The sequence below is a fragment of the Taudactylus pleione genome, unplaced genomic scaffold, assembly GCF_031769625.1.
Source record: "Taudactylus pleione unplaced genomic scaffold, aTauple2 ptg000327l, whole genome shotgun sequence".
In the NCBI taxonomy this organism is placed as follows: domain Eukaryota; kingdom Metazoa; phylum Chordata; class Amphibia; order Anura; family Myobatrachidae; genus Taudactylus; species Taudactylus pleione.
The window spans coordinates 6162501-6177600 of NW_028284728.1; the positions used below are offsets into that span (position 1 = coordinate 6162501).

General features: G+C 45.6%; 1 protein-coding gene across 3 annotated transcripts in view; it reads left to right on the top strand.

Annotated features, from left to right (window-relative positions):
• SETD4 (SET domain containing 4) overlaps positions 1–12307 on the top strand; it is a 36515-nt gene extending 24208 nt beyond the window's left edge. For 2 of the 3 annotated variants that reach the window (XM_088443131.1, XM_088443132.1), the window contains 4 exons: positions 7611–7692; positions 8325–8405; positions 9671–9794; positions 9905–10211. In XM_088443131.1, the coding sequence (XP_088299257.1) occupies positions 7611–7692; positions 8325–8405; positions 9671–9794; positions 9905–10042 (425 nt within the window). In that variant the 3' untranslated portion in view covers positions 10043–10211. Of the gene's footprint in view, positions 1–7610; positions 7693–8324; positions 8406–9670; positions 9795–9904; positions 10212–11424 lie in introns of those variants that run through there. The other variant, XM_088443133.1, reaches the window with a different exon arrangement.
• The last annotated feature ends 2793 nt before the right edge of the window (positions 12308–15100 follow it).

Consider the following 15100-nt stretch of genomic DNA (forward strand, 5'->3'; position numbering starts at 1 on the left):
CCTGCTGCCTGATGGGACGGGCCTCTCTCTGGGGGACCCCAGAGTGGGAGGCCGACTTCTCCAATTCGCCCAGTGTTGGCACAATACCACCACGGATGCCTGGGTTCGAGAAGTAGTCTCTCAGGGGTACGCCCTGTCTTTTCGGTTCAGGCCGCCCCACCAGTTTTTCTGTACGAGTCCTTCTCTGGACAAGACCAAAGCTGGTCAGATTCAGGTAGCTATAGAATCCTTGCTACAAGCAGGGGTCATTGTTCCCGTTCCGCAGTCTCAGCGCGGGACGGGGTACTATTCTACTCTGTTTCTGGTACAGAAACCCAATGGTTCTCATCGCCCTATCCTGAATTTGAAGTCTCTGAACAGATACCTCAGAGTTCCCAGGTTCAGGATGGAAACGTTACGTTCCATCATTCTGGCGATGGAACCCGGGGATTATATGGTCTCCCTCGATATCCAGGACGCCTATCTCCATGTGCCCATAGCACCGGCACATCAGCGGTATCTGAGGTTTGCTATCCTGAACCATCACTACCAATTTCGGGCGTTGCCTTTTGGCCTTTCCACGGCTCCGAGGGTGTTCACCAAGGTGATGGCGGTTATGGCTGCCCACCTTCGGGGTCAGGGTCTACGTCTGTTGCCGTACCTGGACGATCTTCTGCTGCTGGCGAGCTCCCCGGTGGTGCTTCTTCGACATCTCCACCTGACCATTGCTTGTCTTCAAGCACACGGGTGGTTGATAAACTGGAAGAAGTCCTCCCTGATTCCATCACAGCGGATGGTTCATTTGGGAGCCCTGCTGGATTCTCGTCAGCAGCGGATTTTCCTGACTCCAGAGAAGGTCTCCTCCCTGCAGCTGCGGATACACAGTTGCCTGAGCAGTTGCCGCCTGTCGGTCCATTCAGCTATGAGAGTTCTGGGGTCCATGGTGTCGACATTCGACATGGTGGAATTTGCCCAGTTCCATTCCCGGCCCCTGCAGGCGCTGATTCTATCGGAATGGAACGGGTTACCTCACCGGATCCGCTCTCAGATGCTGGTGTTGTCCGCGGAGGTTCGGCAGTCTTTGGCTTGGTGGCTTCAGACGGTGCATCTGGTCGAGGGGCGCCCCTTTTGGATCCCGGACTGGGTCCTGCTCACGACGGATGCCAGTCTTCGGGGTTGGGGGGCAGTGACCGGCTCATTATCGCTTCAGGGTCGTTGGTCCGCGGAAGAAGCACTTCTCCCCATCAACATCCTGGAACTGCGGGCTGTGTACAGGGCCCTGCAGTCGTCCGGCCCCGCTCTTCACGGAAGGGCGGTTCAGGTGCAGTCCGACAACGCTACCACGGTGGCGTACATCAACCACCAAGGGGGAACTTGCAGTCGGGCAGCAATGTCGGAGGTGTCTCGCATTCTTGCTTGGGCGGAGTGTCACGTTCCAGCGATCTCGGCAGTCTTCATTCCCGGAGTCCTCAATTGGGAGGCGGACTTCCTCAGCCGTCACGATGTGCATCCCGGGGAATGGTCGCTTCACCCAGAGGTGTTTCAGCTACTTGTGGACAGGTGGGGGCTGCCGGAGCTGGACTTGATGGCCTCCCGTCACAATCACAAGTTGCCCGTTTACGGGTCAAGGACAAGAGACGCAGGCGCCTGTCTGGTAGACACTCTGTCGGTGAAATGGACGTTTCACCTGGCGTATCTGTTTCCTCCGATATCCTTACTTCCTCGGGTTCTGCGGAAATTCAAGCAGGACGGCGGCACGCTCGTGCTGGTGGCTCCGGCGTGGCCCAGACGTCCTTGGTACTCCGATCTGAGGTGCCTCTCCATCGACGCTCCGTACCTTCTTCCTCAGCGTCGGGACCTGTTGTCTCAGGGGCCCTGCCTTTACCCGGATCTGGGTCGGCTGTCTTTGACGGCGTGGCTCTTGAGACAGCCGTCTTGAGGTCTAGGGGTTTCTCCAGTTCAGTGATTGGTACCATGCTTAGGGCACGCATGCCTGCCTCCGCGCGGATTTACCACAGGGTGTGGCGCACGTATTTTCAGTGGTGTGAATCCAGAAACTATGATCCGCAGGTGTTCCGGGTTTCCAGAATCTTGGAATTTCTTCAATCGGGTTTGGACCTCGGCTTACGCCTGGCCTCTCTGAAGGTTCATGTGTCTGCTTTGTCCGTGTGGTTTCAGCGACGGATTGCTACACTGCCAGATGTTTACACCTTTTTCCAAGGTGTTCTCAGGATCCAGCCTCCCTTCGTGCCTCCGGTGGCTCTGTGGGACTTGACGGTGGTACTGAGGGTCTTGCAGGGTCCTCCTTTTGAGCCGCTTGAGTCGGTGGAGCTCAAGTGGCTGACGTTTAAGACCATTTTTCTCCTGGCAATTGCTTCGGCCAGGAGGGTTTCAGAATTGGGGGCGCTTTCCTGTCGCCCTCCTTTTCTGATTTTTCACCAGGACAGGGCAGTGCTCCGCACGCGTCCTGAGTTTTTGCCCAAAGTGGTTTCAAAGTTCCACATTAATCAGGAACTTGTTGTGCCAGCTTTTCAGTCACCTGATCTTTCTGCTGGTGAGGCTTCCTTGGATGTGGTCCGGGCACTTAGAATCTATGTGGACCGGACTGCTTCGGTTAGGAAGTCGGATTCTTTGTTTGTCCTCTTCGGTTTTCACAAGAGGGGTTGGCCTGCCAACAAGCAAACGTTAGCCCGTTGGCTTCGTTCAGTTATTTGTGAGGCTTATGCGCAGGAGGGTTTACCTGTGCCAGCCTCTGTTAAGGCTCATTCCACTCGTTCTGTGGGTCCCTCTTGGGCTGCTAGACGTGGCGCCTCCGCTGTTCAGCTGTGTAAGGCGGCTACTTGGTCTTCAATTCAGACGTTTTTGAGGTTTTATGCGTTTGACACCTTCGCCTCTCAGGATGCATCCTTTGGGCGCCGGGTACTCCTTTCAGCACAGGAGCGTCCCCGCCCTTAGTTGAACTGCTTTGGGACATCCCCAAGGTCAACCCTGTGGACCCCCTATGGACCCTGAAGTAGAAAACAAGAGATATGGTAAGAACTTACCTTTGTTATCTCTGTTTCTACGAAGTCCATAGGGTCCACAGGGCGCCCGCCCTGACGCACCTGGCTTCAAATGGGCTGTGTGGCTGGTCACCGGTTTTCCGTCTCCCATTTCTGTGAGTGTGGTTTCTTGTGTGTTCCAGTCTTCCTTCTCTCTGTTTAGTCTCCTCCTCCGGCCTTAGCTGCTTACCAACTGAGGTGCCTGTGGCCGGGGCGGGGTATAGAGGAGGACGGACCCAAGTGCATCCTGGGAGCAGCAAAGCTTTAACTGCGTGGTGCCCGTGGATCCAGATCCAGCTATACCCCAAGGTCAACCCTGTGGACCCTATGGACTTCGTAGAAACAGAGATAACAAAGGTAAGTTCTTACCATATCTCTTGTTATATACACACACACATACATACATACATACATACATACATACATACATATATATATATATATATATATATATATATATATATATATATATATATATATATAGCAAAAGTTTGGCACTCAGAGAACGATATAAAGGACGGGGTGCCTTTGTTACACCTCATTAGGGAGAGACAGTTCGTTGCTATATATATATATATATATATATATATATACACATACACACACATACACACACATAAATTATATATATATATATATATATATATATATATATATATATGTGTGTGTATATACACATATACAGTATATATACACACACATACAGTATATATACACATACAGTATATATAAACACATGTATACAGTATATACATACACACATGTATACAGTATATATACACACATACAGTATATATACATACATACACACACATACAGTATATATACATACATACACACACATACAGTATATATATATACACACACATACATATAAACATATACAGTATACATATACAGTATATATACACACACATACAGTATATATACACACATACAGTATATACAGTCAGGTCCATAAATATTGGGACATTGACAGAATTTTCATATTTTGACCTCTATTCACCACCACAATGGTTTTGAAATGAAACAAACAAGATGTGATTTAACTGCAGACTTTCAGATTTAATTTGAGGGTAATTACGTCCAAATCAGGTGAACGGTGTGGGAATTACAACGGTTTCTATATGTGCCTCCCACGTGTATATATATATATATATATATATATATATACTGTATATGTGTGTGTGTGTGTATATATATATATATATATATATATATATATATATATATATATATATATCCATCCAACAAAGGTGCGGCACTCACGGTACTTTCAAGAAATTCTAAGACAACGCGTGGCAGCAGTCAACGTTTCAGTTTATATTCCAAACTGTTTTCAAGACAAATGACTTATCTTACCTTAATATACTATCACCATACACCACGTGAATAATCTGTCGTCCTCGCGTTCTGTTCCTCGCGTCGCCGGATGACGTATTGGGCGCATAGCGCTGACGTCATCCCGTTCTCGCGCACACCACGTGACCATCAACAACAACCCATCACCAAGCAACCAAAAGTATTCTACTATGCTGGGCAAAAAAGCTACAATTAAAAATAGACAATTTTTTCAATTAGTTGCTGTCAATCACTATACAATACACATAATGAAACTGAACCTGTCATATATATCAATTAATATTACTCCAACTTAGTGGACGAAGATTACTGTAATCCCTTAAGAGTCCACCCCTCATATATAGCACCTAACAAACAACACGTATGCAAAAATTTAAATCCGGCAAGTCATACAATAATCATAATCATGGGTTTATATAATCTCATCAACAGTTATCCAAAGGGAACTCTGATCTAACCATTAAGTGACCACAAATACCATTCAAATAATTCATGTAAAACATAATAATGGCATATTGTCATTTAAACCCCGAGGAGATAATACATTTAACTTATGTATCCAATATGCTTCACGTTGTAGTAAGGTCCTATCTCGATCACCTCCCCGTATAGATGATGGTATATGATCAATCATTCGGTATTTTAGGGACGGTAATGGATGATTACTTTCTAAAAAATGGCGTGCCACTGGTTGATCACTAGTCTAATTTACTAGGGCTAATTTAATGGACGACCTATGGGCCGCCATTCTTTCCTTGAATTTTCTTTTTGTTTTTCCGACATATGATAACCCACATGGGCAAATAATCTGGTAAATTACATAATTATGATTGCAAGTCAAATGATGTCGTATTAAAAATTTTTGACCCGTATGTGGGTGGTTAAATGATGTTCCTTGGATTAGGAATCATCTCGCAGATGATTCGGGTACTTCGGATAAACAGTAATCGTGATAATGCTATTAGTCAAATAGACAACATGATTGAAAAATTTGAAAAGCGGGGCTACAATAGACATCATCTGGAGAAAACCAAAACAAGGGTCCTAAAATTAAATAGGGAGGAGTTATTAAGGAAAAAGGAGGGTCCATTAAATAGAAAAAAATTCTTGTGGACATCTGAATATAATCCACTTTCCCCAGACATTAATAGAGCCTCAAAAAAATTAGGGCCCGTTATCAAGTCAGACTCAGATCTGGCATTGGATGGGACTGAGTTGATGCCGGTTTATTCAAGGACTAAAAATCTTAGAAACATATTGGTCAAAACGAACTATAGTTCTAAAAACATCAGGACAGAATTTTTTTTTATCATCTAAACCCAATGGGTGTTATAAATGTGGATGTGTGACGTGTAAATTCCTAATTCAAGGAACGTCATTTAACCACCCACATACGGGTCAAAAATTTTTAATACGACATCATTTGACTTGCAATCATAATTATGTAATTTACCAGATTATTTGCCCATGTGGGTTATCATATGTCGGAAAAACAAAAAGAAAATTCAAGGAAAGAATGGCGGCCCATAGGTCGTCCATTAAATTAGCCCTAGTAAATTAGACTAGTGATCAACCAGTGGCACGCCATTTTTTAGAAAGTAATCATCCATTACCGTCCCTAAAATCCCGAATGATTGATCATATACCATCATTTATACGGGGAGGTGATCGAGATAGGACCTTACTACAACGTGAAGCATATTGGATACATAAGTTAAATGTATTATCTCCTCGGGGTTTAAATGACAATATGCCATTATTATGTTTTACATGAATTATTTGAATGGTATTTGTGGTCACTTAATGGTTAGATCAGAGTTCCCTTTGGATAACTGTTGATGAGATTATATAAACCCATGATTATGATTACTGTATGACTTGCCGGATTTAAATTTTTGCATACGTGTTGTTTGTTAGGTGCTATATATGAGGGGTGGACTCTTAAGGGATTACAGTAATCTTCGTCCACTAAGTTGGAGTAATATTAATTGATATATATGACAGGTTCAGTTTCATTATGTGTATTGTATAGTGATTGACAGCAACTAATTGAAAAAATTGTCTATTTTTAATTGTAGCTTTTTTGCCCAGCATAGTAGAATACTTTTGGTTGCTTGGTGATGGGTTGTTGTTGATGGTCACGTGGTGTGCGCGAGAACGGGATGACGTCAGCGCTATGCGCCCAATACGTCATCCGGCGACGCGAGGAACAGAACGCGAGGACGACAGATTATTCACGTGGTGTATGGTGATAGTATATTAAGGTAAGATAAGTCATTTGTCATATGTCTTGAAAACAGTTTGGAATATAAACTGAAACGTTGACTGCTGCCACGCGTTGTCTTAGAATTTCTTGAAAGTACCGTGAGTGCCGCACCTTTGTTGGATATGTGAGTGTTGATTTGTGGGGGCACCTGGCCAAGATTTTTATACAAGTGAGTGCCGGACCGAGGAGAGAGAGAGAGATATATATATATGGATTTCATTAGAACAGGAATTTAAAGTTAAAAATCAACTTACCACAAGTTGTTACCATGCTGCGGCTGCCTCTGGGCACGGGGAGGGTGTCCTCAGGCAATGTCACTATAATGGACTGTGATTGCCACCTCCAGCTCTTCATAGGAGGCTGATGCGTCAAGGAGGGAGGCAGGGATGGATTCGGAAGGCCGGGACAGCGCGGGCGCAACATCATTCTTAATGACATGACAGCAGCGTTCTTTATTATTATGGTGCATGCGCACTGCGCAGCGCACTCCAGTGAGGGAAGGGGTCACCAGGGAAATTACCCTGGCGGGCCGGCGGCTTGTTCATTTGTTCAGCTGCACCGCACCGGCCCTGATGGATGGCGCAGCCTCTATTTGTTAATGAAAATTAGCAGCCGTGGGCCCCCCCCCCTGAACCTCGGGCCTGGGACTGGGGAACTGAGGCAGGAGAGCAGTCCAGGCAGCACTGTACTACAGTGGCACACACTCGGGGCGGGATCTCGGGAGGGGGAGGTGCGGGAGTCACCCAGCCCTATCCTCCACCAGCGGTGCCATGATAGAAGGGAGGAGAGAAGAACACAGACACACACAGCCTGCTCAGTGCAGGAGGAGAGAGATGACTGTGCTCCAATCGCCCCCCCCCCCCCGGGTCCGCCACTGATTATAGGTTGGATCACCCTTACAGTGCCATGATTGTTTTTAAAATAAATATATTTATTTTATTTCTTTTTGGAACCTCTCCTAGAGATCATCCTCCAAAATGTGTCCAACACAGATAAACAGTTACAGAAGAAATGGTCACTGCTGAAGGAAAATGGGTTCTTAGAGTAAGTTTTTGAGGAACTTTGGCAGGTTTTAAGCTCTTTTTGTATTGATTTTTTTTTTTTTTCCTCACTAACTTCTTGGTGCAAGCAAAGAACAAACTGTCCTGGAGTCAATCTGAGTTGTAGCTCGTTCACATGGCTGGCCAATCGGAACATAGAAAATTCACAGGGCTGGCCAATCAGAAGATTAGGACAGTCACAGGACTGGCCAATCAAAACAGCAGAACATTAACAAGATGGCCCATGAGAACATTAACAGGACTGACCAATCAGAACATTCACAGGACTGGCCAATCAGAAAATCGGTACATCCACAAGGCTAGCCCAATTGGTAACCTATCAGAACTATTAGAGGTGTAGACCAACCTGTAACCAATCAGGACGTTAGAACATTGATAACGCTGCTATGTGTAATTTGTCTTCGTCTATTATATGCTTATTCTGCTATGAGGTTTTTTCTCGTTACTTTATAACTTTCATTAAGTCTAATATGGAATGGCAATCTCTATAGTCACTTGGTGACACGTTGACTGTTTCGGGAATTCGGGACTGTTGTTGTTAATAAGTCACTGGGCAATTTAACCGTGTGCTCAGGACAGGTTATATCACGAATACTAATTTCTGTCTCTTTCCAGGAATTTGACGTTCGGACAGGATGGACCCTCCTGGAAACTTTTGACTGCTCTCAAGCTACTGTGCCTTGGAGCCGATGAATTGTATGCCATACTTTTATTCTGGTCGTGCTGATTTCTGAATATAATCTATTGATTTATTTAATGGTTTGGTGGTGACGTTGTACATATCATTCTGTGGCTTAATTTAGGCTTTATACCATAAACAGATTGCTTACAGAACAGAAGGAAAGGGTGCCGAAAGGAAGGGGGCAGGGTGCTAGTTACCCGGGCCTGGGCCTGTGGAGGGGGTGGACAGAGTTTTTTTTTTTATTATTATTATTATTTATTTTTTTAGGGAGGAGATATGACCACGCCTCCTGCATTAGGCCACACCCCCTCAGTACCTAGCCCCTGTGGGTGCTTCAATGACCCCGCAGGTAGGTAATATGGTCTGACTTAGAAAAAAAAAAAAGGTTAACTTTTTTTTTTTACGGATATGCTTAAAGCTTGTTTTTTTTTGTGTTCATTAAGGCCAAGCGAATATTTGGTCACTGTGTCCTTCTAAATTAGCTCCCAAGGAGGGTACTCTATTACGGAATCAGTATACTGATTGTGTAGTGTACTTCTATTTGCTTGAGCATTTATTTTACAAAAAACTGTGAATTCCGAGTCACCAGTTCAGAAATTTGGGTGGATAAAGGGGGGCTCAGGAGCCCTAGCTGTGTGCTAACAGATTCTAAACTGATCATCCTTGCCTATCCTTTCATCAACATCCATGTCTCAGTACGGCTTACAGCCAATAGCAAGGAGCCGTCATTACACTGTACGTACACAGATTGTTCCCTGGCAACTACCTTGGAGCCCCAATAAATTACCGTTGTCGCCCTCAGCGACTTTTTAGTGTGATTCACAGTCATGTCGCGACCGGTTTTAGGGTGTCGCAGCCTGCACTTGTGATTCAATACGCAATGAATATGGCTCTGGTGGCTTAGTACATGCCATCATTCTGCGCCACTACATGATTACTCAGAAGGTCGATCATCAAAGGATCTGCGACTGACGGTGCATGTGTGCACACAGATGCTTGGATTTGCGATGCCGCCTGAATACAAATCCCGGAGCCTACGGCATTTGCATATTTTCGCAGGGTCGCAGTGGCGACGGGATTAGCGTACAATTTGGAATCAGTCCGATTATTCAGCCGTATATAGATATGTGTTACACATTAAGCAGCTGCAGAACGGGCTATGAGTCCTGTTTTCCAATGAAAATGAATGAAACTAAAATAGATTCCACATATTTCTCTTTTTCCTTTGCACACACTCATCTCCTTGTTACACGTATAATCCTCGATGTTTTCATTTCAGCAAATACTGGAAAAAGGTTCTTCTGGGAAGTTTTGTTTGCGAGTCCAATGAGCGGAACAGCTTGGAGCTGGTGAGAAGGGTCTGTCTCCAGTTACTAGAACAGACCACCCATGTCTTACAGGAGGTGAGTCAGGGAAATGAGGAAATGTAGCTCACAAAAAAAAACTAATTGGTCATTGGAAAGTCACCGCCCTGAGTGTTAACCATGTGTTTTACTGTTCCGCTTTTCTGGAGGGATGTAACATTAGGCATCCAGAGAATGAACCACTTGCCCAGTGCAGTTGGTGGGCGGCCATCTTTGTCTCCCGGCAGGAAGTGATGTCACCTCTTGGCTTCCGTCGTCTTATTATCATTATTATAGTCCCAATGTGAGTGCTGGTCCGACACTAGCACCTGCATAGAGGATGGGACGGATGGGTTTGGCGTTGTACCTTCAGTCAGAAACCAGTAATTCTCTCTGTCATCCAAATACTGAATGCACTTTATGATATTTTATTTTTCAGTCATGTGAATTAAAATGTTTTATGTATTGTAGTGCTGAAAATAAATATTTCGGCTCACTTTCTGCTCAGACTTCGCCATATTGCTCTCGTTTTAGCTCCGGACGCCTTTTAAATCTGGACACTTAAGAAACAAACAATGATTAATGAGATTCAATTTGAGTGTATAAATGAATTATTATATCTGATAATATATAATATCTGATAATATATATCTGAAGCGCCATTGTGAATTTCATATATGTGACCCATCGTCTTGAACAGGGGTGTGGAACCTTTTTTTCTGCTGAGGGCCATTTTGATATATATAACATTATTTGCGGAGTGGGTGCAGGCCACGCCCCCTCTATATGATCTCACACGGGGGTGAGTCCACAATTGCCCGGTGATTACAGCAATGCCCGGAGCATCCTCAGGATGCTCCAGGGAGCTTGTAAGGGCAGCGGTGTGACCATATGAAGCATCCTAAGGACATTCCAGGCGGCACTGCTGAGGTTCTCCATCCCTGGTCTAGAACCTTTTATATATCCTCTATCCTTGGCCAAGGCCCCAGTTCACCATTTCACCCTCTTCTCCTGTTTTAAAATTAAGATATGTTGTAGACCAGTGATTCCCAACCTCGGTCCTCAAGGCACGCTAACAGTCCTGGTTTTAGTCATATCCATGCTTGAGAACAGATGGTTAAATGAAAATAACTGAGGTACTAATTAAGTCACCTATGCTCAATCATGGATATACTGGACTGTTAATGTGCCTTGATGACCGTGGTTGTGAACCCCTGTTGTAGAGAACAGTGACCTCTACTGATCTTTCTGTGCACTTTAGCTGTATTATTTCACCTTTTCTTAAATGTTTGTACAAGTGAATACAGAAATTGACCAATGAGCACTGCCATATTTCTGTGAAAGCCTGTCCTATATTTCTTAAAAATAAGTCGCTAAGAACAGGACATCGAGCCTTATGTGTATCTTGTTAATTCTATCTCCTCGTCTGTCCCTCCCACTATGCTCGCTCGCCATGCTGTGATTGGCTGATGACTCAGGAGATGTAGGGAGGGGCTGAGAGTGTGTACATGGGCTCTGTGCTTGATGCACGTCTCACATACGTACGATGGCAGCTTGTGCAATGGTTGATAATCAGCACGTGTGTAATGATTGTGTAGCATCATTTGATGTAACATTACGTGGTTTCAGCAAAAAGTAAAGAGTCCTGCATAGATTGATAAATATCCAATGCCGCCCATTGTGTTTTCAGATCTGTACCTTGAAGACCGAGAAGATAAGGGACACCCACATCACCTTAGTGGAAGCTTTAAGGGTGGAAGAAAGGAACTTACTGCAAGGCTCCGCCAACATTCTCCAGTATGGGCACAATGTAACTCTCTGATCGTGTGCATGCGCCCATCAACCTGGCAATGGAGCAGCAGGCATTTTGGTGTGCTGAGCCCACATTGCAGTCTTGCTAAGCATTACGGATGTGTGTAAAGTAAAGTGGGCGTCCTTATGTAGTGCTGCGATGGCATAGCGATCGCAGTGGATTAGCCTACTATTGCAGTGAGACTGCGTGTGGAATCGCTATTACAATCGCAGTTGCGATCCGTAATGAATTGGGCCCTTTATCTGGTGACGAAGGCTCTGATCCTGACTGAGACGCAGGCTGCACGTGCGATCACTTTTCCATACAGCCGCTGCGCCCTACTTACTTTCATGTGCAAATGGAGAAGTCGCCGTAGTGCGCAGAAAACACGTGGGAATGCAGGTGGGTGGCCGCTGGGTGTCCATCTGCAGCTGTCGTCCTTAGTATCTACACTGGCAACAGCTCCATGCCAGGTGCAAAACATCCGTTGGAAATAAACGTCCTATATCCTTCCAAATGCCACAATGACTCAAGTAAGTTGAATTTACCTGCCCACGGCACACTCACGAAATTAGGCTGTTCCTTGTGAATGCATGACCGTCCCCGAGACGCCCATTTCATGGAAAGTGTGGTCCATCATCAGACAGATGAATCCGCTTGCCTTGGCGATCTCCGTCGGTTAGTGCAAGTCTGATCCGACGCATGTTAGTCGCCGATTTCTTTCAGCACTATGATGAGATCTGCAAGATTCGTCCATATGTGCGAATACGTCCCATTCAGAATCAGGCACTAACTGTTTAGCTATCCAATATTAGCACCTGTATGTTTTTTAAGATCGTTTATTCTTTATTAATGCAAATACACCATTGGTGTGAGTCCCATATATTTGCAGGTCGTCAGCAGAGGATGTATGCGGAGACAAACGCCCAATGCTATAATGTGCTAACACATTATAATGTACTGACACGTAAACGTGTACACGTGAAAACGTCCAACGTGTATGCGAGGGGTCATTTTAAGGCGATACGAATTAGACACAAATATGACAGCAGAAGCCTAAAGATGGGAAACACAACATAGATCCAGTTATTGACTGAGGACCTGATACTGCAAGGATCGTAATTGCAAAGCTGCACACAAGCTATAGATCTGATGTAGGCACGCAGGCTATAGATCTGATGTAGGCACGCAGGCTATAGATCTGATGCAGGCACGCAGGCTATAGATCTGATGCAGGCACGCAGGCTATAGATCTGATGCAGGCACGCAGGCTATAGATCTGATGCAGGCACGCAGGCTATAGATCTGATGCAGGCACGCAGGCTATAGATCTGATGCAGGCACGCAGGCTATAGATCTGATGCAGGCACGCAGGCTATAGATCTGATGCAGGCACGCAGGCTATAGATCTGATGCAGGCACGCAGGCTATAGATCTGATGTAGGCACGCAGGCTATAGATCTGATGTAGGCACGCAGGCTATAGATCTGATGTAGGCACGCAGGCTATAGCTATATGATGTAGGCACGCAGGCTATAGCTATATGATGTAGGCACGCAGGCTATAGCTATATGATGTAGGCACGCAGGCTATAGCTATATGATGTAGGCACGCAGGCTATAGCTATATGATGTAGGCACGCAGGCTATAGCTATATGATGTAGGCACGCAGGCTATAGCTATATGATGTAGGCACGCAGGCTATAGCTATATGATGTAGGCACGCAGGCTATAGCTATATGATGTAGGCACGCAGGCTATAGCTATATGATGTAGGCACGCAGGCTATAGATCTGATGTAGGCACGCAGGCTATAGATCTGATGTAGGCACGCAGGCTATAGCTATATGATGTATGCGTGCAGGTTATAGATATGATGTATGCGTGCAGGCTATAGATATAATACTTCATTTATTGTAACACTTGCAGCATAAAATACATAAATAGCATAAATATAAAATATATAATATAATATACATAATAACATCAAAAACTTAGGTACACATAATATTACCACATATTATGCCCCCTCCAAACAAATATCACCTAACTTAACCATATATCATCTAACCCCTACAAAGAAAAACTAAGCATGGATTTGTAACACACATCACCTATTCTAAATCGCACAACTAACTAACAAACTTAACTCTACCCACCACCATTACCTGCCACCACCAGGCAAGTGTATGCAAAACCTTCTCATAAAAATAATAACGACAAATTCTATGGCGTGTAAGAAGAAAATGACTCCCAGCTGGACAAAAAGAGGCTATCCGCAACCCACTCAAGGCGGCTTCAATTGACCCCACCGACGGAACCAGCTGACAGAATCTAACCTCCCCTTATCTAGGTCCATCATCCTTTTCACCTCTTGTAGAATCGAACCTACCACCATTTCACAGAGGAGGACCTTTCTCCGTATGGAGACATGACACTGTGCGCCCCACGTGTGGTACTTGCCTGCTAAACTAACTAAAAAAATTGTGGTTAAATCAAATCCACTGTACCTTCTGACTACCCTATAAGACCAGTCAGGGAAACTAAGACCCGAAAGGCACAGAATTCCAATGGCCTTTGAAACCTCCTCATAAACTTTTTACATTGAATGGGCATTCAAGCAGGAAGTGGTCCATTGTCTCCTCCACCCCTGGACATTCCTCCCATGGACAACCACGTTCACTGGCACTCCGCCACCGGAGGTTCTCTCCAACATAAAGCTTTCCTTGAAAAGAGAGCCAGCGGTATTCTCTGTGAATTTAACAGAGCTAACCCGTCCGAAGCGGCATTACCCGGGCAGTCACTCAGTGACAGCGGGACATGAAAGTGAGTATGAAAAATTCTGTTCCCCAACTCCCTCCTGGAACAGTTTTTGACTTCACTCACCCCCACACCATATCGCTTTATCACCTTCAAGCTCTGGATGACATAGGCCCTCATTCAGAGCCGTACGCTCTGAGCAGAGCGCACGCTCTGCATGAGGGCCGGGCTCCATTTTCATGGAGCGTCCTCCTGGACGCTCGTATAGCTGTGGGTCACCACCCACAGGCTATACGAGCGTGCATTTTGATGGCCGCGATGGTCGTGACCATCGCGACCATCGAAATTGCGAGCCGGAGCCTGCGGTTGAGGTTTTCAACCGCAAGCTCCGGAGTGATTTTGGCTCTATCAGAGCCAAAATCACTCCCACTGACATCACTAGTGATGTCAGTGGGCCGGCTTCTGACGGGAGGCGTTCCTGTGGGAACGCCCCCGTCAGGGAGGCACGCCCCCGGCACGCCCACCAAAGGGGGCGTGCTGTCAATCAACATTGACAGCACGCCCCCTTTGATCGGACACAATGAGCGAAGGAAAGTCCTTCGCTCGTCGTGTCTGGCGCATGCGCACGACGGAGCTCCCTCCGTCGTGCGCATGCTCAGTGCAGACCATCGACCCACTTGCGAGCGGACAGCCGCTCGCGAGTGGGTCTGAATCAGGCCCATAGATCGGAAGGTAACCATGCCGAATCTGAAAGCTTTTCACTTGACCTCCATCTATCTATAGACTAAGGAAGGGAGACACCCATGGTCTGAAT